The 21,558-nt window shown below is 44.3% G+C and overlaps 1 protein-coding gene across 1 annotated transcript in view; it reads left to right on the top strand.

The window, feature by feature from the left end:
• SLC6A12 (solute carrier family 6 member 12) overlaps positions 1 to 21,102 on the top strand; it is a 28,530-nt gene extending 7,428 nt beyond the window's left edge. Inside the window, exons 2-15 of the mRNA XM_073650306.1 lie at positions 144 to 358; positions 7,223 to 7,357; positions 8,468 to 8,608; positions 8,730 to 8,811; positions 8,907 to 9,039; positions 9,511 to 9,645; positions 15,492 to 15,595; positions 15,742 to 15,866; positions 18,833 to 18,945; positions 19,067 to 19,204; positions 19,338 to 19,440; positions 19,522 to 19,622; positions 19,744 to 19,914; positions 20,013 to 21,102. Of these exons, the coding sequence (XP_073506407.1) occupies positions 148 to 358; positions 7,223 to 7,357; positions 8,468 to 8,608; positions 8,730 to 8,811; positions 8,907 to 9,039; positions 9,511 to 9,645; positions 15,492 to 15,595; positions 15,742 to 15,866; positions 18,833 to 18,945; positions 19,067 to 19,204; positions 19,338 to 19,440; positions 19,522 to 19,622; positions 19,744 to 19,914; positions 20,013 to 20,159 (1,839 nt within the window). The 5' untranslated portion in view covers positions 144 to 147 and the 3' untranslated portion in view covers positions 20,160 to 21,102. The remainder of the gene's footprint in view (positions 1 to 143; positions 359 to 7,222; positions 7,358 to 8,467; positions 8,609 to 8,729; positions 8,812 to 8,906; positions 9,040 to 9,510; positions 9,646 to 15,491; positions 15,596 to 15,741; positions 15,867 to 18,832; positions 18,946 to 19,066; positions 19,205 to 19,337; positions 19,441 to 19,521; positions 19,623 to 19,743; positions 19,915 to 20,012) is intronic.
• The last annotated feature ends 456 nt before the right edge of the window (positions 21,103 to 21,558 follow it).

Below are 21,558 nucleotides of genomic sequence, written 5' to 3'. Positions count from 1 at the left end.
GCAGCGCTTGCTCTCTGGTGTCACCCTGGTGTGAATGTTCTGCCGCTTTGCTGTTGATGAATGGCTCAATTCAGCGTATAGGGCCTGTCATGTCACGGCTGGGCACCAGCTGACTATGAGTAATACGCCTTGTCTGTCCGCAGAGCAATGGGTCGCAAGAGCTGTGAAGAAGCCTGGAACAGGGCCGAAAAGTCGGAGGTTCTGCGCGCCCCGTCAGAAGGCCCGAAGTCCGAGGCCAAGATGGAGGAAAGGGGGCAGTGGGGCAACAAGGTGGAGTTTGTCCTCTCCGTGGCCGGGGAAATCATCGGACTCGGGAACGTCTGGAGATTTCCATATCTGTGTTATAAAAATGGAGGCGGTGAGTGCACAACAAGATACGTACGGACCCTTAAAGGGTTACTCCGAAATCCCCTACAAGTCCCAGTTTGTGAGGCGGCACCACTGTACGATCATAATCCCCAGCGGTATTTTATCAAGAAAATATTCACTTCTCCCTTTATTCCATGCTCAGGAGGCAAGAAATGGCCTTTCTAGGGGCATTACTTATATACACTGGTCCCGCTAAATATATTCAGCCCCCTATATTAATATCAAACCCCTGACCACAGCTCGATGTTATCACATTACCACAGACCAGACTCCTATATAACTTCAGACCCCAGACCAAACCCCTTAAATATATTCAGACCCCCGATATTAAATTTATCCCCTGACCAGACCCCTTAAATATATTCAGACCCTCTCAATATTAAATTTAGCCCCCAGACCAGACCCCTTAAATATATTCAGACCCCCGATATTAAATTTAGCCTAAAGACCAGACCCCTTAAATATATTCAGACCCCCAATATTAAATTTAGCCCTCAGATAAGACCTCTTAAATATATTCAGACCCGATATTAAATTTAGCCCCCACACCAGACTCCTTTATTATAGTCAACCCTCTATTTAATATCAGCAGCTAATATCACACCTCTATATTAACACACGACCCCAGACCAGAATCCTATATCAATATCAGACCCCAGACCAGACCACTTAAATATATTCAGACCCCTGATATTAAATTTAGCCCCCATACCAGATCCCTTTAATATAGTCAACCCTCTATTTAATATCAGCAGCTAGAATGGATCACACCTCTATATTAACACCTGACCCCAGACCAGACTCCTATATCAATATCAGACCCAGGCCAGACCCTTTAAATATATTGAGATCCCAATAATATTGTAAGACCCCAGATTATACCCCTGCATAAAAATCAGAACCCAAACCAGACCCTATAAATGTACAGTATAGACCAAAAGTTTGGACACACCTTCTCATTTAAAGATTTTTCTGTATTTTCATGACTATGAAAATTGTCCATTCACACTGAAGGCATCAAAACTATGAATTACCACATGTGGAATTATATACTTAACAAAAAAGTGTGAAACAACTGAAAATATGTCTTATATTCTAGGTTCTTCACAGTAGCCACCTTTTGCTTTGATGACTGCTTTGCACACTCTTGGCATTCTCTTGATGAGCTTCAAGAGGTAGTCACCGGAAATGGTTTTCACTTCACAGGTGTGCCCTGTCAGGTTTAATAAGTGGGATTTCTTGCCTTATAAATGGGGTTGGGACCATCAGTTGTGTTGTACAGAAGTCTGGTGGATGCACAGCTGATAGTCCTACTGAATAGACTGTTAGAATTTGTATTATGGCAAGAAAAAAGCAGCTAAGTAAAGAAAATCGAGTGGCCATCATTACTTTAAGAAATGAAGATCAGTCAGTCCGAAAAATTGGGCAAACTTTGAAAGTGTCCCCAAGTGCAGTTGCAAAAACCATCAAGCGCTACAAAGAAACTGGCTCACATGAGGACCGCCCCTGGAAAGGAAGACCAAGAGTCACCTCTGCTTCTGAGGATAAGTTTATCCGAGTCACCAGCCTCAGAAATCACAGGTTAACAGCAGCTCAGATTAGAGACCAGGTCAATGCCACACAGAGTTCTAGCAGCAGACACATCTCTTCAACAACTGTTAAGAGGAGACTTTGTGCAGCAGGCCTTCATGGTAAAATAGCTGCTAGGAAACCACTGCTAAGGACAGGCAACAAGCAGAAGAGACTTGTTTAGGCTAAAGAACACAAGGAATGGACATTAGACCAGTGGAAATCTGCGCTTTGGTCTGATGAGTCCAAATTTGAGATCTTTGGTTCCAACCACCGTGTCTTTGTGCAACGCAGAAAAGGTGAACGGATGGACTCTACATGCCTGGTTCCCACCGTGAAGCATGGAGGAGGAGGTGTGATGGTGTGGGGGGCTTTGCTGGTGACTCTGTTGGGCATTTATTCAAAATTGAAGGCATACTGAACCAGCATGGCTGCCACAGCATCTTGCAGCGGCATGCTATTCCATCCGGTTTGCGTTTAGTTGTACCATCATTTATTTTTCAACAGGACAATGACCCCAAACACCTCCAGGCTGTGTAAGGGCTATTTGACCAAGAAGGAGAGTGATGGGGGGCTACGCCAGATGACCTGGCTTCCACAGTCACCAGACCTGAACCCAATCGAGATGGTTTGGGGTGAGCTGGACTGCAGAGTGAAGGCAAAAGGGCCAACAAGTGCTAAGCATCTCTGGGAACTCCTTCAAGATTGTTGGAAGACCATTTCCGGTGACTACCTATTGAAGCTCATCAAGAGAATGCCAAGAGTGTGCAAAGCAGTCATCAAAGCAAAAGGTGGCTACTTTGAAGAACCTAGAATATAAGACATATTTTCAGTTGTTTCACACTTTTTTGTTAAGTATATAATTCCACATGTGGTAATTCATAGTTTTGATGCCTTCAGTGTGAATGGACAATTTTCATAGTCATGAAAATACAGAAAAATCTTTAAATGAGAAGGTGTGTCCAAACTTTTGGTCTGTACTGTATATAGTCCTATATATTATTATTAGTCCTTAGATCACAGTCATTTATTAATATCAGGCCCAGACCAGGTCCCTTGAGTTTAGTATATTCAGACCCCCTATAATAATATTAGACCCACTATCACAGCCATTTATTAATGTCAGACCCTATAACTATCTTCAGACCCACTATATTAGCATTAGACCCCGATGATACCACTATATTAATATCAGATCCCAGACCAGACTCCCTAAATATATTCAGACCCTACGTATTAATATTAGACCCTTGATCACATTTATATAGTAAAATAAAACCCCAGACTAGTCCATTTGACTATATTCAGACCACGGACCTGACCCCTATATAATATCCGACCCCCTGAATACTTCCAGACCCTTATATTAATATCAATCCCTATTCTAGACCCTAAATTAATTTCAGACCCAAGACCATACCAGCCCCTCTAAATATATTTAAGAACTAAGAACCTCACAAAGAACCTCACATTTTTTATAGTATATAATGTTTGGAGTTGCATAGTCTTTGTATATGTATGAGGGAAAGCTAGGTATCACAGGGTGAGCGAGAGAGGGAGGCTAAAAAAAACAACAGGTGACTCCAGGCAGTAGCATAGTATGCGGGTGGTTACCCTGGGTGCCAAATTCTATTGGAGTGCAAAATCTAGGACTAGGATTGCTGCTGGACTTTTGGCTAGGCTTAGGGTTAGGGTGAGGTTTAGGGCTAAGATTGGGGCTAGGGTATTGGGCTAGAGTTAGGGCTAGAGTTCAAGGTTTGGTTAGGGCTAGGAATTGGGCTAGCGTTAGGTCTCAGATTGCGGATAGAGTTTGGGTTAGGATGAGGTTTAGGGCTAGGATTGGGGCTAGGGTATAGGGCTAGAATTCTAGGTTGGGTTTGAGCTAGGGTTAGGGCTAAGATTAGGGCTAGGAACAGAACTAGGAATGTGGTTAGGGTTATGGCTAGGGTATGGCTAGTACTGGGGCTAGGATTAGGGTTAAGGTTATGATTAGGGTTAAGGCTAGAATTAGGCTAAGAGTAGGACTAAGATTGCGGCTACAGTTTGAACTAGGCTTAGGGCTGGGGTGAGGTTTAGGGCTAGGATTGGGGCTAATGTATTGGGCTAGGATTAGGGCTAGAACTCAAGGTTGGGGTTGGGGCTAGGATTGGGGCTAGAACTGAAGGTTGGGGTTAGGGCTAGGATTGGGGCTAGAGATTGTTCTAGGCTTAGGACTAGGGTGAGGTTTAGGGCTAGGATTGGGGCTAGAATTCAAGGTTGGATTAGGGCTAGGGTTGGAGCTATGGTGAGGACTAGGATTGTGGCTAGAATTAGAACTAGGATTGTGGTTAGGGTTATGGTTAGGGTTACGGCTAGCACTGAGGCCAGGATTGGGGTTAAGGTTATGACTAGGGTTAGGGGTAGAATTGGGCTAGAGTTAAGGCTAGTATTAGAGCTCGGGTTAGGGTTAGGATTGTAGCTCGAGTTATGGCTAGGGTTCGGGCTAGGATTAGAACTAGGATTCTGATTATTATTATGGTTAGAGTTACGGCGAGCACTGGGGCTAGGATTGGGGTTAAGGTTATGACTAGGCTTAGGGCTAGAATTGGGCTAGGGTTAGGGCTAGTATGGGAGCTCAGGTTAGGGCTAGGATTGGGACTATGATTACGATTGGATTAGGATAAGGGCTAGGATTGTAGCTAGAGTTATGGCTAGGGTTCGGGCTAGGATTGGGGCTAGGATAAGAACTAGGATTGGGATTAGGGTTATGGCTAGGGTTACGGCTAGTACTGGGGCTAAGATTGGGGTTAAAGCTATGACTAGGCTTAGGTCTAAAATTGGGCTATGGTTAGGGCTAGTATTGGAGCTCAGGTTAGGGCTAGGATTGGGAATAAGATTAGGATTAGGGCTCGGATTGTAGGTAGAGTTATGGTTAGGGTTAGAGCTAGGATTGGAGTTAGGGTTATGGTTAGGATTGGGGATACGATTGGGCTAACGGTCTACGAGTTACGGAGTGCAAAATACTGCTGCAGACCCACGGGTCCAGACCGGATTCTAGTAGAAAGGAAAAATGTGTGGATTATTCCGCTCTGCTGGAGTAATGATAAGTATACAAGGAGCTGTAATTTTGCAGTTTTATTATAGACGCGTTTCGACAACTTCTTCCTCAGGCTACAACCACAGGAAGGTGGTGAATCCAGACCCGATTTTCTGGTTTGGTAACTTTGCATGTAATCAGACAATGTTTAGCTCCACCATTGGGGCTGAAGCAAGATACGATCCAGAGGCATTTGGTAGAACTGGTCCTCGGGGCCTCAGGGGAGAGAATAAATTAGAGGTAGACAAAAAAGTAAAACAAGACATAATAAGCAGCAGAACATCATCTACCAAACAAACCCTATTATTTTGAAGTATAACACACTTCTTCCTCAAGATACAACCACTTATAGAGATATTCTCATCTTAAACATTTGTGGTGTTGCTGCCTGAAGAAGTGTGTTATACTGCGAAACGTGTCGATAATAAAACCGCAAAATTACAGCTCCTTGTATATCGGATCCTTATTATTTCTCCAGCAGGGCAGAATAATAGAAATATTCTCATTTTAGACATTTGTGGCGTTGCCTCCTGAAGAAGTGTGTTATACTGCGAAACGTGTCGGTAATAAAACCGCAAAATTACAGCTCCTTGTATATCTGATCCTTATCATTTCTCACAATTTTTCCTTTCTACTCAAATCTAATGAGCCGCATCCTCTGACTTCACGCGTTTCAGGTCTCGAGCTCTTGGACCCCTAGGACGGTTACGAGCCTGATGATGCTGGATTAACAGCGTCTTAAAGTCGTCAGGTTTTGATTTACCAATGTCCCTAGTGCAGTTGTCACATGACGGTGAAAACCGCGCAATTTGCAGACCGTCCCTCTACGCGGCCCCAATCCATTGGAGTCACCATATTGTTTTCCTGTGTTGTTCGCATCCCGGGGAGGCCAGACTCCACAGATAATGGCAGAAAAACTGGAAGAGTCCCGGCGACACCGGGAGATTTCCCAGCATTTGTCATCCATTGAAGTCATTGCTGGGGTCGGAGGTCGGTGGCCCCCAGGCGTACAACGTATTTATAGGGCCTATTAATCAGCCATCGTTAGACAGCGTGATACATAATTAATTAACCCGTTGCTCTGTCATGGCTGGCAGCGAGGAGCGCGGATGAGTAGGGCGTCCATGGGAGTTCTGAGAGAAAGTTGGTTTGATCCTTTGTGTGTCCGCGGGGAGTCCGCGCTCGCTTCACACTTATTAGGTAGAAGAATGGAGCTCCGGATCACTTCACAGGCTGTTTTTGTTCCAAGTTTCCGCTGCTTTCAAGATTGTTCTTTTTTTTGGGGGGTGGGTGGGTGAGGGAAGAGAGGAGAGGGAGGTTTAGTAAGTGGAGATGGGGGTCTCTTTAACCATTTCCTGATCAGAGGAGCTGCCTATAATGCAATATATCTACCGAACGTCAGCTCCGAAGGGGTTAATGCTGCAAGAACATGGGGCTGGCAGGAGGGCGTCTTAGTCTGGATAAATAAGACATCTTGTTTGTGAACATTGAGCCCACACATTGCGGTCATAGCGTGAGCTCCCGCCGACATTGTTTTATGGGATGGGGGGGGGGCGGATTTTGGGAGCTTGGAGCAGAAGAAACAATGGGATATTACAAAGGTCCTTCTGAAGCACTGATGATATCTTGATAGGGGGTATTTATTTTAGGCAGTGCCCTGGCTACCAGATCCTCGGGAAATCTGAGGCCGCAGCGAGAAGCGCTTACAATAATAACTTGTGGTTGTCTGCAGCCGCCACTAGGGGGAGCTGAAGAGCTGATTGCATACTGGTGCAATGGAGTAAATCTGTATGCAATGAGCTCCCTCTAGTGGTGGTTTGATATATAACGTAACATTATAGTGATGGAAAGAGAACCAGAGGGTATCAGAAAACAAAATAGTACCCGGATATCTCCATACAATACCCAATTAGTGCACTACCGCCATACAGTGTACACATATTTTCTTATAATACCCTTATCACATGCCATATAGTGCTCAACTATCTCCCTACAGTGCTCAAATACACCATACAGTACCCCAATACTACAGTGTGAATAACACCGCCATACAGCGCTCAGATAATACCGTCACATCGTGCAATGTTCATTCCAATTGTATACAGCCTAGACAATCCTCTGTGAGTCTGATACATTGTAACAAACAGTCAGCGCAGGCGACAGATTTGTGCAGCCGAGTTCTGTGACATTACGCCCTTGTGTTACCAGGAGCCTTCTTCATCCCATATCTCATCTTCCTCTTCACCTGCGGCATTCCGGTATTTTTCTTGGAGACGGCGCTGGGCCAGTACACCAACCAGGGAGGGGTCACAGCGTGGAGGAAGATCTGCCCCCTCTTTGAAGGTTAGTATTGTGTGCCCCATTCTTCATTCAGCTCCCTCACCCAGTTTCACACGACCTGACGGGGCAAAGAGCCATAGAAACCAAGACGCTGGCAGCATCTTCTCGGTCAACATTTATCAATGAGCACACCACCGCAGTCAGGAGGATGACCTCATTCATGCAGATGACTTAGGTCCTGTTCACACCATTAGATATTTTACCATAAGGCTACTTTAGGTTTTAGGGGGTCTTCACAGTATTTGTTAGATTATTATCTTGGACTTTTGATAAAATAATAATCCCCGTTAACCTTCCCAAGCTCATTTTCCTACTAATCCCACCAAAATTAATGTATTACTTTCTTGCATAAATCTTCTGTTTAATATTATATCCCCGGGATAACCTGTCACAGCCTAACAGGTTATAACTCCTGGAAATGTAACTTTGATTTCCACAATTCACACTTGGTTTTTTTTTATGAATTATGCATAATATTTTATTTTTTTTTACTTTCCGAGATTGCCATCTAGTGGCAGCTACTGGTGAAGCAATGTCCAGTAGCCATTTATACATTTTGTAGACCTCATTGCATTTTTCAAAGCATACAGTCTGCTGTCATACCACTCACTTTCATACATCCCAAATCTCACAAAAGAATCCCATTTATTACCTCTTGATAATTGCGCATGCACATTACATGAAAGTCGATAGATGAACCAATTTTGACAGGCGATCTGTCAAGAAGTTTTTTTTTTTTTACTCTCCGTTGTCTGCAGATGTCAGAGGAAAGAAGAATTGGGCATTTTGGATTCTAGCATACCCAATCCTTTATTCCTACAGGAGATAAGCCACTGCCAGAGTTTCTTTCATTTCCCATTCACCTTTGAAAACACATTCATGCTCAGCAAGTTGTGCATGTATATGTGGTAGATAGGAGAAATAGTTTCAGTATGAATACCTAGAATTCTACTGGCAGTTATCTAAAGTGTATTGGCAGATTTATAGAATTAATGTTTATATCAATAATCTGGCAGAAAGGGTACTGCAATGGGGTCTACACTAACCCCAAATTCATAAGTGAATTAAAAATCTATGAACCCCATGTACTAAACAATATTTACTCTGTTTTAGGTATTGGCTATGCCTCGCAAGTAATAGAAAGCTACCTGAACATCTATTATATTGTTATCCTGGCCTGGGCAATCTTTTATCTCTTCAGCTCATTTACAGCTGAGCTACCTTGGGCTCACTGCAACCACACCTGGAACACAGGTAAGAAATCTAGACATATGTAACCAAAAATATATATATATATTTATATTTGTGTGTGTGTGTGAAAAACTTAAATATTTGGTTGCAGCTCTGTGGAATTTCTCTTTACTTTTCTCTGCAGCTAATTGCATTGATGACCTTGCACATTCTGCGAATTATACAGCACCCATAAATGCTACATCGCCTGTTGTGGAATTCTGGGAGTAAGTCAGATTGCCCTTTTACATTACATAGTACTGCACAATTTACCTATATGTCTGTAGATCTATATTGTGATACCCTCTACCTTTACAACTAGAAATAGAGCATTGGGCCTCTCAGATGGGATTGAGAACTTGGGAACCATCCGATGGGAGCTTGCACTGTGTCTTCTACTGGCCTGGATCGTTTGTTACTTCTGCATCTGGAAAGGGGTCAAATCCACTGGAAAGGTGATTTTGGATGCTTTACCCTATGTTACGGTTAATTTTTTATTTTTTGGGGTGGACTATGACTAGCTTTTTTCCTTTCAAAAAAGGGCATTTATCGGGATGTTGATGCTCATACAGGTTGATTGTAATAGGGTCCCGCTGTGGGGGTAAACAAGATACCAAGTATTTCTGAAGGTTTCTCTTTTCCATGGGAAAAGTTTGGTGGCCTCTGTCCCAATATATTACCTTCACATATGCCCCAAAATACACTATTTAAATGGTAGCATTAGATGGGGATCCACTTTTGACATCTGCGTGGACCACAATAAATGTACATTTCATTTCATGGGAGTAAAGAAAGATGAGATTGTCATCCTTGTAGCCCATTCTAAACTAAAGCACCAAGAATTGATTCCTACAGGAACATCCTATAAAATATTCTGAAGCTGTATATAACGACATGTACTTCTCAATACTGCCCCCTTGTGCCAGGTGGTATACTTCACAGCCACATTTCCCTATGTGATGCTAATCATCCTACTGGTTCGAGGGGTCACTTTGCCTGGAGCATATGATGGAATCGTGTTTTATCTGAAACCTGATATCACGCGGCTCAAGGACCCTCAGGTGAGGTGGGTCACGGGCAGGAATGATGCACTAAGATTTATTGGGGAGGGGGCTCAAATTTCTGAAAATGGCATTGTCTCCCAGTACTTCTATAATATCCTAGGCGGTACTGAGACCGCTGGGCTTAGATACTCAGCTCAGCAGACCGTATCACTTTTGAAAAGATTAGATACTCGTCTCAGCTAGTATAGTACTCGAAAGGCTTGGATGTAGCAGCACAGCAGACAGTATCACACATGATAGGTGCATAGACATTGGCTCAGCAAACAGTATCACACACCATAGGCTTAGATACACTGGCTCATTAGACAATATCTCACACGATAAGCTTAGATTGACTGGCTAAGCAGGCAGCATCACAAATGATTGGCTTAGATACACTGGCTCTGCAGACTGTATCACACATAATGGGATTAGATACACTGACTTAGCAGATAGTGTCACACGATAGGTTTAGATACGCTGGCTCCACAGACACTATCACAACTGATGCCCTTAGGTACATCGACTCAGCAGTTTCACACATGATAAGCTTAGATACACGGGCTCAGCAGAGAGCATCACATGTGATGAGCTTGGATACACAGGCTCAGCAGACAGTATCACACATTGTAAGCTTAGATACACAAGCTCAGCAGACAGTACCACACAAAATAAGCTTAGATTCCTAGCTCAGCAGACAGGATCACACATTGTAAGCTTAGATACACAGCTCAGCAAACAGTACCACACATAGGCTTAGATACAAAGCTTAGCAGACAGAACCGTACATTTTAAGCTTTGAAACACAGCTCAGACAGGGCCACACATGGTGAGCTCAGATACACACGCTCAGAATAAAGTACCACACATGGTATGCTTAGATACACAAGCTCAGATAATAGTACCACACATAATAAGCTTAGATACATGGGCTCAGAAGAGAGCATCACATATGATAAGCTTAGATGCACAGGCTCAGCAGACAGCACCATATATGATAAGCTTAGATGCACACGCTCAGCAGACAGCACCATATATGATAAGCTTAGATGCACAGGCTCAGCAGTCAGCACCACATATGATAAGCTTAGATGCACAGGCTCAGCAGTCAGCACCACATATGATAAGCTTAGATGCACAGGCTCAGCAGACAGCACCACATATGATAAGCTTAGATGCACAGGCTCAGCAGACAGCACCACATATGATAAGCTTAGATGCACAGGCTCAGCAGTCAGCTCCACATATGATAAGCTTAGATGCACAGGCTCAGCAGACAGCAGCACATATGATAAGTTTAGATGCACAGGCTCAGCAGACAGCACCACATATGATAAGCTTAGATGCACAGGCTCAGCAGACAACAGCACATATGATAAGCTTAGATGCACACGCTCAGCAGTCAGCACCATATATGATAAGCTTAGATGCACAGGCTCAGCAGTCAGCACCACATATGATAAGCTTAGATGCAAAGGCTCAGCAGTCAGCTCCACATATGATAAGCTTAGATGCACAGTCTCAGCAGACAGCACCACATATGATAAGCTTAGTTGCACAGGCTCAGCAGTCAGCACCATATATGATAAGTTTAGATGCACAGGCTCCGCAGACAGCACCACATATAATAAGCTTAGATGCACAGGCTCAGCAGACAGCACCATATATGATAAGCTTAGATGCACAGGCTCAGCAGACAGCACCACATATGATAAGCTTAGATGCACACGCTCAGCAGTCAGCACCACATATGATAAGCTTAGATGCACAGGCTCAGCAGTCAGCACCATATATGATAAGCTTAGATGCACAGGCTCAGCAGTCAGCACCATATATGATAAGTTTAGATGCACAGGCTCAGCAGACAGCACCACATATGATAAGCTTAGATGCACAGGCTCAGCAGACAGCACCATATATGATAAGCTTAGATGCACAGGCTCAGCAGTCAGCACCATATATGATAAGCTTAGATGCACAGGCTCAGCAGACAGCACCACATATGATAAGCTTAGATGCACAGGCTCAGCAGACAGCACCACATATGATAAGCTTAGATGCACAGGCTCAGCAGTCAGCACCACATATGATAAGCTTAGATGCACAGGCTCAGCAGTCAGCACCACATATGATAAGCTTAGATGCACAGGCTCAGCAGTCAGCACCACATATGATAAGCTTAGATGCACACGCTCAGCAGTCAGCACCACATATGATAAGCTTAGATGCACAGGCTCAGCAGTCAGCACCACATATGATAAGCTTAGATGCACAGGCTCAGCAGACAGCGATAAGCTTAGATGCTCAGGCTCAGCAGACAGCACCATATATGATAAGCTTAGATGCACAGGCTCAGCAGACAGCACCACATATGATAAGCTTAGATGCACAGGCTCAGCAGTCAGCACCATATATGATAAGCTTAGATGCACAGGCTCAGCAGACAGCACCACATATGATAAGCTTAGATGCACAGGCTCAGCAGACAGCACCACATATGATAAGCTTAGATGCACAGGCTCAGCAGTCAGCACCACATATGATAAGCTTAGATGCACAGGCTCAGCAGTCAGCACCACATATGATAAGCTTAGATGCACAGGCTCAGCAGTCAGCACCACATATGATAAGCTTAGATGCACAGGCTCAGCAGACAGCGATAAGCTTAGATGCTCAGGCTCAGCAGACAGCACCATATATGATAAGCTTAGATGCACAGGCTCAGCAGACAGTGATAAGCTTAGATGCACAGGCTCAGCAGACAGCGATAAGCTTAGATGCACAGGCTCAGCAGACAGCAGCACATATGATAAGCTTAGATGCACAGGCTCAGCAGACAACACCACATATGATAAGCTTAGATGCACAGGCTGAGCAGACAGCAGCACATATGATAAGCTTAGATGCACAGGCTCAGCAGACAGCAGCACATATGAAAAGCTTAGATGCACTGGCTCAGCAGTCAGCACCACATATGATAAGCTTAGATGCACAGGCTCAGCAGACAGCACCACATATGATAAGCTTAGATGCACAGGCTCAGCAGTCAGCACCACATATGATAAGCTTAGATGCACAGGCTCAGCAGACAGCACCACATATGATAAGCTTAGATGCACAGGCTCAGCAGACAGCACCATATATGATAAGCTTAGATGCACAGGCTCAGCAGACAGCACCACATATGATAAGCTTAGATGCACAGGCTCAGCAGTCAGCACCATATATGATAAGCTTAGATGCACAGGCTCAGCAGTCAGCACCATATATGATAAGCTTAGATGCACAGGCTCAGCAGACAGCACCACATATGATAAGCTTAGATGCACAGGCTCAGCAGACAGCACCACATATGATAAGCTTAGATGCACAGGCTCAGCAGACAGCACCACATATGATAAGCTTAGATGCACAGGCTCAGCAGACAGCACCACATATGATAAGCTTAGATGCACAGGCTCAGCAGTCAGCACCACATATGATAAGCTTAGATGCACAGGCTCAGCAGTCAGCACCACATATGATAAGCTTAGATGCACACGCTCAGCAGTCAGCACCACATATGATAAGCTTAGATGCACAGGCTCAGCAGTCAGCACCACATATGATAAGCTTAGATGCACAGGCTCAGCAGACAGCGATAAGCTTAGATGCTCAGGCTCAGCAGACAGCACCATATATGATAAGCTTAGATGCACAGGCTCAGCAGACAGCACCACATATGATAAGCTTAGATGCACAGGCTCAGCAGTCAGCACCATATATGATAAGCTTAGATGCACAGGCTCAGCAGTCAGCACCATATATGATAAGCTTAGATGCACAGGCTCAGCAGACAGCACCACATATGATAAGCTTAGATGCACAGGCTCAGCAGACAGCACCACATATGATAAGCTTAGATGCACAGGCTCAGCAGTCAGCACCACATATGATAAGCTTAGATGCACAGGCTCAGCAGTCAGCACCACATATGATAAGCTTAGATGCACAGGCTCAGCAGACAGCGATAAGCTTAGATGCTCAGGCTCAGCAGACAGCACCATATATGATAAGCTTAGATGCACAGGCTCAGCAGACAGCGATAAGCTTAGATGCACAGGCTCAGCAGACAGCGATAAGCTTAGATGCACAGGCTCAGCAGACAGCAGCACATATGATAAGCTTAGATGCACAGGCTAAGCAGACAGCACCACATATGATAAGCTTAGATGCACAGGCTCAGCAGACAGCAGCACATATGATAAGCTTAGATGCACAGGCTCAGCAGACAGCAGCACATATGAAAAGCTTAGATGCACTGGCTCAGCAGTCAGCACCACATATGATAAGCTTAGATGCACAGGCTCAGCAGACAGCACCACATATGATAAGCTTAGATGCACAGGCTCAGCAGTCAGCACCACATATGATAAGCTTAGATGCACAGGCTCAGCAGACAGCGATAAGCTTAGATGCTCAGGCTCAGCAGACAGCACCATATATGATAAGCTTAGATGCACAGGCTCAGCAGACAGCGATAAGCTTAGATGCACAGGCTCAGCAGACAGCAGCACATATGATAAGCTTAGATGCACAGGCTAAGCAGACAACACCACATATGATAAGCTTAGATGCACAGGCTCAGCAGACAGCAGCACATATGATAAGCTTAGATGCACAGGCTCAGCAGACAGCAGCACATATGAAAAGCTTAGATGCACTGGCTCAGCAGTCAGCACCACATATGATAAGCTTAGATGCACAGGCTCAGCAGACAGCACCACATATGATAAGCTTAGATGCACAGGCTCAGCAGACAGCACCATATATGATAAGCTTAGATGCACAGGCTCAGCAGACAGCACCACATATGATAAGCTTAGATGCACAGGCTCAGCAGTCAGCACCATATATGATAAGCTTAGATGCACAGGCTCAGCAGTCAGCACCATATATGATAAGCTTAGATGCACAGGCTCAGCAGACAGCACCACATATGATAAGCTTAGATGCACAGGCTCAGCAGACAGCACCACATATGATAAGCTTAGATGCACAGGCTCAGCAGACAGCACCACATATGATAAGCTTAGATGCACAGGCTCAGCAGTCAGCACCACATATGATAAGCTTAGATGCACAGGCTCAGCAGTCAGCACCACATATGATAAGCTTAGATGCACAGGCTCAGCAGACAGCGATAAGCTTAGATGCTCAGGCTCAGCAGACAGCACCATATATGATAAGCTTAGATGCACAGGCTCAGCAGACAGCGATAAGCTTAGATGCACAGGCTCAGCAGACAGCACCACATATGATAAGCTTAGATGCACAGGCTCAGCAGACAGCACCACATATGATAAGCTTAGATGCACAGGCTCAGCAGTCAGCACCACATATGATAAGCTTAGATGCACAGGCTCAGCAGACAGCACCATATATGATAAGCTTAGATGCACAGGCTCAGCAGACAGCACCATATATGATAAGCTTAGATGCACAGGCTCAGCAGACAGCACCATATATGATAAGCTTAGATGCACAGGCTCAGCAGACAGCACCATATATGATAAGCTTAGATGCACAGGCTCAGCAGACAGCACCACATATGATAAGCTTAGATGCACAGGCTCAGCAGACAGCACCACATATGATAAGCTTAGATGCACAGGCTCAGCAGACAGCACCACATATGATAAGCTTAGATGCACAGGCTCAGCAGACAGCACCATATATGATAAGCTTAGATGCACAGGCTCAGCAGACAGCACCACATATGATAAGCTTAGATGCACAGGCTCAGCAGACAGCACCATATATGATAAGCTTAGATGCACAGGCTCAGCAATTATTGGGGTAACTGTGATTTGTCCACACCACAGGTCTGGATGGACGCTGGGACGCAAATTTTCTTCTCATACGCCATCTGCCAGGGTTGTCTGACGGCTCTGGGGAGCTACAATAAGTACCACAACAACTGCTACAGGTACAGGGGCTGCAACTGGCCCGAACGCCGCACTGGCCACCGGGCAGTCGTTAGTATGACAAACCAGCATCTTGGTCACTTTGCTTCTTGACCTGTGCCGCTCCTCACGTTTCACCGAGCATTGTCCTCTGTCTCTTCTTCTACAGGGACTGCATCGCTCTTTGTTTCTTGAACAGTATTACCAGCTTTGTCGCTGGATTTGCCATCTTTTCAGTGCTGGGTTTCATGGCACAGGAGCAGGGTGTCCCAATTTCACAAGTGGCTGAATCTGGTGAGTTGAACGTTTCTAGTTACTAGATGTCAGGGACGTCAGATGACGACATCGGGGAGATCACACAATATCCCACCGCTGCCACCAATTTGTTAGGGAACATCAGGGACGACACCGGGGAGATCACACAATATCCCACCGCTGTCGTCACTCTGTCAGGATTGAGCAGGGATTCGCGCACACACGATCCCGATTATTCACTACATAGCTATCGGCAAGCGAGCAGAAAGCGTATGACATACACACCTCCGGATTCCAACTCATGGAATATGTGTATATGCCCCTGTATGGTTACTTCCAGCTTCACGATATCCCAATTAATATTATTCGCTGCCACCACCGACCCAGTTTGAAATATAACACAGGCCTGGTCGGATGCCTGCTTTCTGGCTTTCTGGTAGCGTATATGGCTTCAGGGGAGGGAACGATTACAGAACAAAAGAAACAGAACTATTAAATTTTATATTTAATCCAAAAGGGAGGCAGTGTTTAGGAAAAATGTACAAAGATTTTACAAAAGGGGACAATGCAGTACAGAAAGTACAGTTACACAAATAAAACAGGATTAAAGAAGAAACTTACTATAAAGTTCGCAGAGACGACTCAGTATAGCTGGAGGGGGGGCGCCCCAATTTGATTTGAATGTTATCGAACGTGATCCTTTGCTTATAAACTCTATACCTCCCGGCAATGAATACTGACCCCCCCCCCACTTCGCTGTGTCTTTTATGCTGAAGGGAGAGGCCTGCCAACACACCCATGTGATGACCTCACGTGGGCTGAGCTCCAGCCTTCATATTTTTATTAGCATATCTGGTTTCTGCGATAATTTGTCACTGGTTGATCGCAGAAGCCAGAAAGTGATACCATATTTTTCATTATGAATTTACCTTTCTCCAGAGTCCACACATGATACAGCTGTGGTCTGTCATTCTGTACTTTTGCATCACTGCTCCCTGGAGGGGCGTACAGCTACAGAAAATTATCCATATTGTTCCTTGGCAGACCCTGCCACTAAAAACATGGGTCCCATTATTATCGGAAGTACAGAACTCCAGATAATCCATACTTCATGTCAGCGCCGGCCCAGCTGCAAATTTCTGTTGAATTCTTTTGAAGCACAGGATTAATCTTCCTCAGCTAGATGTAAATTTATCACAAGCCTGTGTCACTGGAAAACACACTCGCATGCTAAATGGGTTTCGTAGCTCCTTTTGTGCTAGCATATGTCTACAAGCTATTTCTCCTCTGTGTGTTAATTTGCCTAGACGCCACTGGCCAAAGTGTTAGCTCTTCTCTTTTGACAAATACTAAAGGGGAAGGGGGATAAAGAGGGGCTTGGGGAGAGCGACACTTTCTTAATATTTTCTTAATATCTATGACAGGGGAGAAGGAAGATTTTTGATATTTCCATGACACTAGATAAATGACTGAAAAGACCATATGAGACCTAACTCACTATGAAGAAATGACGGCAGTCACAAGTCAGGCCACGCAGCTCTTGTGGGGCCCATGGGGACAGGAGATCCACCTCAGAATTTTCTGTCTTCTGATTGTTGACCTCCTGTAATAGAACCTTAATTGTAGGCCTCTTGTAGAAGAAACTTGATTGTAGAGCGCTTATAGAAGAACCTTGATTGCAGGAGTCTTGTAGAGGGTTCTTGATCGTAGCCTTCTTGTAGGAGAACCTTGATTGTAGACTTCATATAGAAGGACTTTGACTATAGGCCTCCATTAGATACACTTTAATTGTAGAATTCTGGTAGAAAAACTTTGATTGTAGACTTCCTTTAGAATAATTCTGATTGTAGTAGACATCTTGTAGAAGTACGTGCTTGTAAGCCTCTTGAAGAAGAACAGGGTCGTAGGCCTTTAATAGAAGAATCATGATTGCAGATCTTTTGTAAAAGGTTCATGAAGATAGATGTCATATAGAAAAACTTTGATTGTAGACCTCTTGTGGAAGAATTCTTATCGTAGGTATCTTGGAAATGAACCTTGTAGGAGAAACCTGGTTGAAGACTTTTTGTTATAAACCTTAATTTTAGACCTCTTGGAGAAGATTTATGATTGTAGGTCTCTTGTAGGGGTGATCTTTTGGAGTAGAAACTTGATTTTAGACCTCTTGTAGGAGAACTTGGAATGTTTACTCCTTGTGGAAGATGCTTGATCATAGACCTCTTAAAATCTAATCTTGATGGTAGACCTCTAGATGAGGCTTCATTGTAAACTTCTTGTAGAGGATCCTTGATTTTAGACCTCTTGATGTGGAACCTTGAATTTAGATCTACAATCAAAGAACCTGGAATATAGACCTCTTGCATTGTAAACTTCTTCTAATATAATCTTGATTGTAGACAAGATGTAGAATATTTTTAAACTTCTTGTGGAAGGATCTTGATTGTTGACATTTTTTAGTCTACTCTTTATTATAGATCTCTTGTACTGGAAGACTGATTGTAACCTCTTTTAGACGAATCTGTAGACCTCATCCAATATAACCGTGATTGCAGTCCTTGTTTGTAGACTTCTTTTAGAAGAACCTGATTTTAGACCTCTTCTAGTCCTCGTGGGCAAGGTCTTCTCTGCACTTATACTTTTGTCCCTTTCTGAGCTGTGTTTAGTTATTATTTTTCTACCCTGGAATTAAGGGTGCTTTAAAATAAACAATAATAACAATCATAACCCTGATTTTAGATCTCATTTAGAAGAACCTTGATTGTAGACATGGTGGAAAAAACATCTTTCATTGTAGACGTGTTGTAGAAGAACTTTCATTCTAAACCTTGATCTAAAAGAAAGTTGACGTCATGTTGACCATGAAGTCCTCAAAAGTCGAATTGTCACAGATGACGATTGTGATGCTCTAGGGGTAGGATGAACAAAAAAATGATGTTCAATGTGAATTGTAGGAATCGTTTGTTCCATCTTCATTTCAGGGTCTTGAGATGTTCTTTTTATTGCAGGTCCCGGTCTAGCATTTATTGCCTACCCAAAAGCAGTGACCATGATGCCGGTGTCCCCTCTTTGGTCTTGTCTCTTTTTCCTCATGCTCATCTTCTTGGGGCTCGACAGCCAGGTATTGGTTAAAAAACAAACGCCGGAGACTTTTTTTGAGCCGTATATTATTTTTGGAAAATGTATTGTTTGTTATTTTTGACAGTGGAAAACCGTGAGTAATTTCTCTGTTTCTGTCCAAGTTCGTCTGTGTGGAGAGTCTGGTCACCGCCATTGTGGACTTGTTCCCTGAAGTGTTTCGGAAGAAGTACCGCCGAGAATTCCTCATATTGGCCATCGCCATCATCTGCTATCTTCTGGGTCTCATCCTTTTAACTGAGGTATGACGGGACAAAGGGGGTAGACTCATCCGTTACTTTCCTACTGGAATACCCAGATGACAACCGACTTTCCAGTTTTAATGTTGGTTTTCCGTTTAATGGACCAGTCTGCGCTTTCTCTTCTTCTTCATAGGGTGGCATGTACGTCTTCCAGCTATTCGATTATTATGCTGCCAGTGGGACTTGCTTGCTCTGCGTTGCCATCTTTGAAGTGGTCTGCGTCGGCTGGGTTTATGGTGAGTTTGGGGAGAAGACAAGACAAGGTTTCACGATGTCGGATGGTGTAAAGGTTCACCCTGATTCCCATTCCCTTTCAGGTGCTGACCGCTTCTATGACAATATAGAAGACATGATTGGCTACCGCCCGTGGCCGCTGGTAAAGTTTTGTTGGTTGGTTCTCACCCCTGCCGTGTGCATGGTGAGTTGCACTGAGCCATTGTGGGTGTATATAGTCTACTATAATTTCTACCTCTTATTTTGGGTCTTCAGACTGCATTGTCTTGTGTCTTCGGGCTTTTCATATGGTTACTCTTCCTCAGGGGACGTTCCTTTTCTCCCTCATCAAGTACACGCCCCTGAAGTACAATAACCGTTATGTGTATCCGCCCTGGGGTTACGCCGTCGGCTGGCTGATGGCCATCTCCTCCATGATCTGCATACCAGTGTACGCTGCCTACATAACGCTGAGGACAAAAGGTCCATTCACCCAGGTAAAAGTCCGAACGGGTTTAGCCATCCAATCAGATCGACCAAACATTTACTTATATTTTTCCAGAATTGTCTTATAATATTTTTTTTCACCTCCCAGAGGCTGAAGCAGCTTGTCACGCCGCATCTTGACCTTCCACAGCCTAAGAAATATCTCTCAGAATTTGGCAACCCCCGGAAAAGTGGAGCGTTGGCGGTAGAAGCTAAGGATGGTCTCATCTCACCAGATAAGGAGACGCGGTTCTGATGCAGCTACGATACTTGTTACAGGGACTTGTACAGTGAAGGAGTTTCCTTCTCCACCACCACCTCACCCCTTACGAGGGCGTCTGAGACGCAAGCAGTCCAAAACGGTCATTTAATACCCCACTGACAACCCGTTTCCTCTCTTATGTCCCACCCTAAAGTTAAATCTCCAGCCCACTCCCCTCCAATGTAAGTTCTTCTCCCCCATATGTCTCACACTGACCTGTTTTCCACCAGCAAATGATGGATTGCTGTTACAGATCTCCGCCATCAGGGGGCGATGTACATTCCAGCCTAGAGACTTAGATGCTGCATTCGGCAACACCCTAGAGACTTAGAGACCTTAGATAAAAAGCCTTCTGGTTTCCGTCTATCCTCGGAAACATTATCTAAAGCGTGAAGTCATATGTAGATGACACTAGTCTGCTAAAACCTATGAAGGGATTGAACAGGACAGGCCCCGACCGCAGGCACCAGCGTCCGCGATAACATGGACATAGAGATAGTGTTGCAATGAGGATCATGCAGCTTTATAGGTGTAGTAAAGGGATTATAATCACAGAAAAAAAAAATTAGACTTTTCTTTATATGTGGCTGGTAAGTCACAGAGTGAAATCCTGAAAAAAATCTCTGCAGCCGCCATGTTTTTTGTAAATAAGGCAGCTCCCTCTCCCCCTCTCCCAGCAGGAAGTCACAGCATGACCTCAATCATGGATCAGCCAAGTCAGCAGCATAGCAGTGCTCTCCGGCTCATAATCACTTCCCAGAATACATCACGTAAGTGTATACTGTCAGCCAACATGTATACGCTCGGAAGGGAAGTTGTGGTTTTGATTGACAGATGGGGGAAGGGGGAAAAGACCATGTAATTTACAGTGCACAAAAGGCGAATTTCTGCATCTCAGTGGACTGAAGACTGTAAAATAAAATAGTGTTGTATCAGTCTCTTCATTGTGACGTGTGTGGTGTGGAGGCAGCGATTGTGTGAGCGCTCACAATGCATATTGGTATATAGCCAGCGATGCCTTAAAGGAACCCTCCACCTTTGTGAGGGTGGAGCATCATAAAGGGATTCTCTCATAGGTGTTTTCTTTTATTTCCCTTTGACAAGCCATGCCCAATAGTCTTGTCTGGATTAGTCTCTTTAAAAGTAACTTAAAGGGCAGCTGCACCTTTAAGTTTGAGTTGGTGAAATGAATAGTGTATCGTGATTTGTCATAGAATGTGCTTCCAACTAAAGGCATACCTGATGACTAGACCAAATCTGATGACTATACCATACCTGATGACATGATCATACCCGATGCCATGACCATACTTGATGACTAGACCATACTTGATGACTAGACCATACTTGATGACTAGACCATACTTGATGACTAGACCATACCTGATGACTA

Source organism: Phyllobates terribilis, unplaced genomic scaffold, assembly GCF_046119375.1.
Source record: "Phyllobates terribilis strain yellow unplaced genomic scaffold, ASM4611937v1 Scaffold_10__3_contigs__length_209671492, whole genome shotgun sequence".
Lineage (NCBI taxonomy): Eukaryota > Metazoa > Chordata > Amphibia > Anura > Dendrobatidae > Phyllobates > Phyllobates terribilis.
This window is presented reverse-complemented; position numbering and strand designations above follow the sequence as displayed.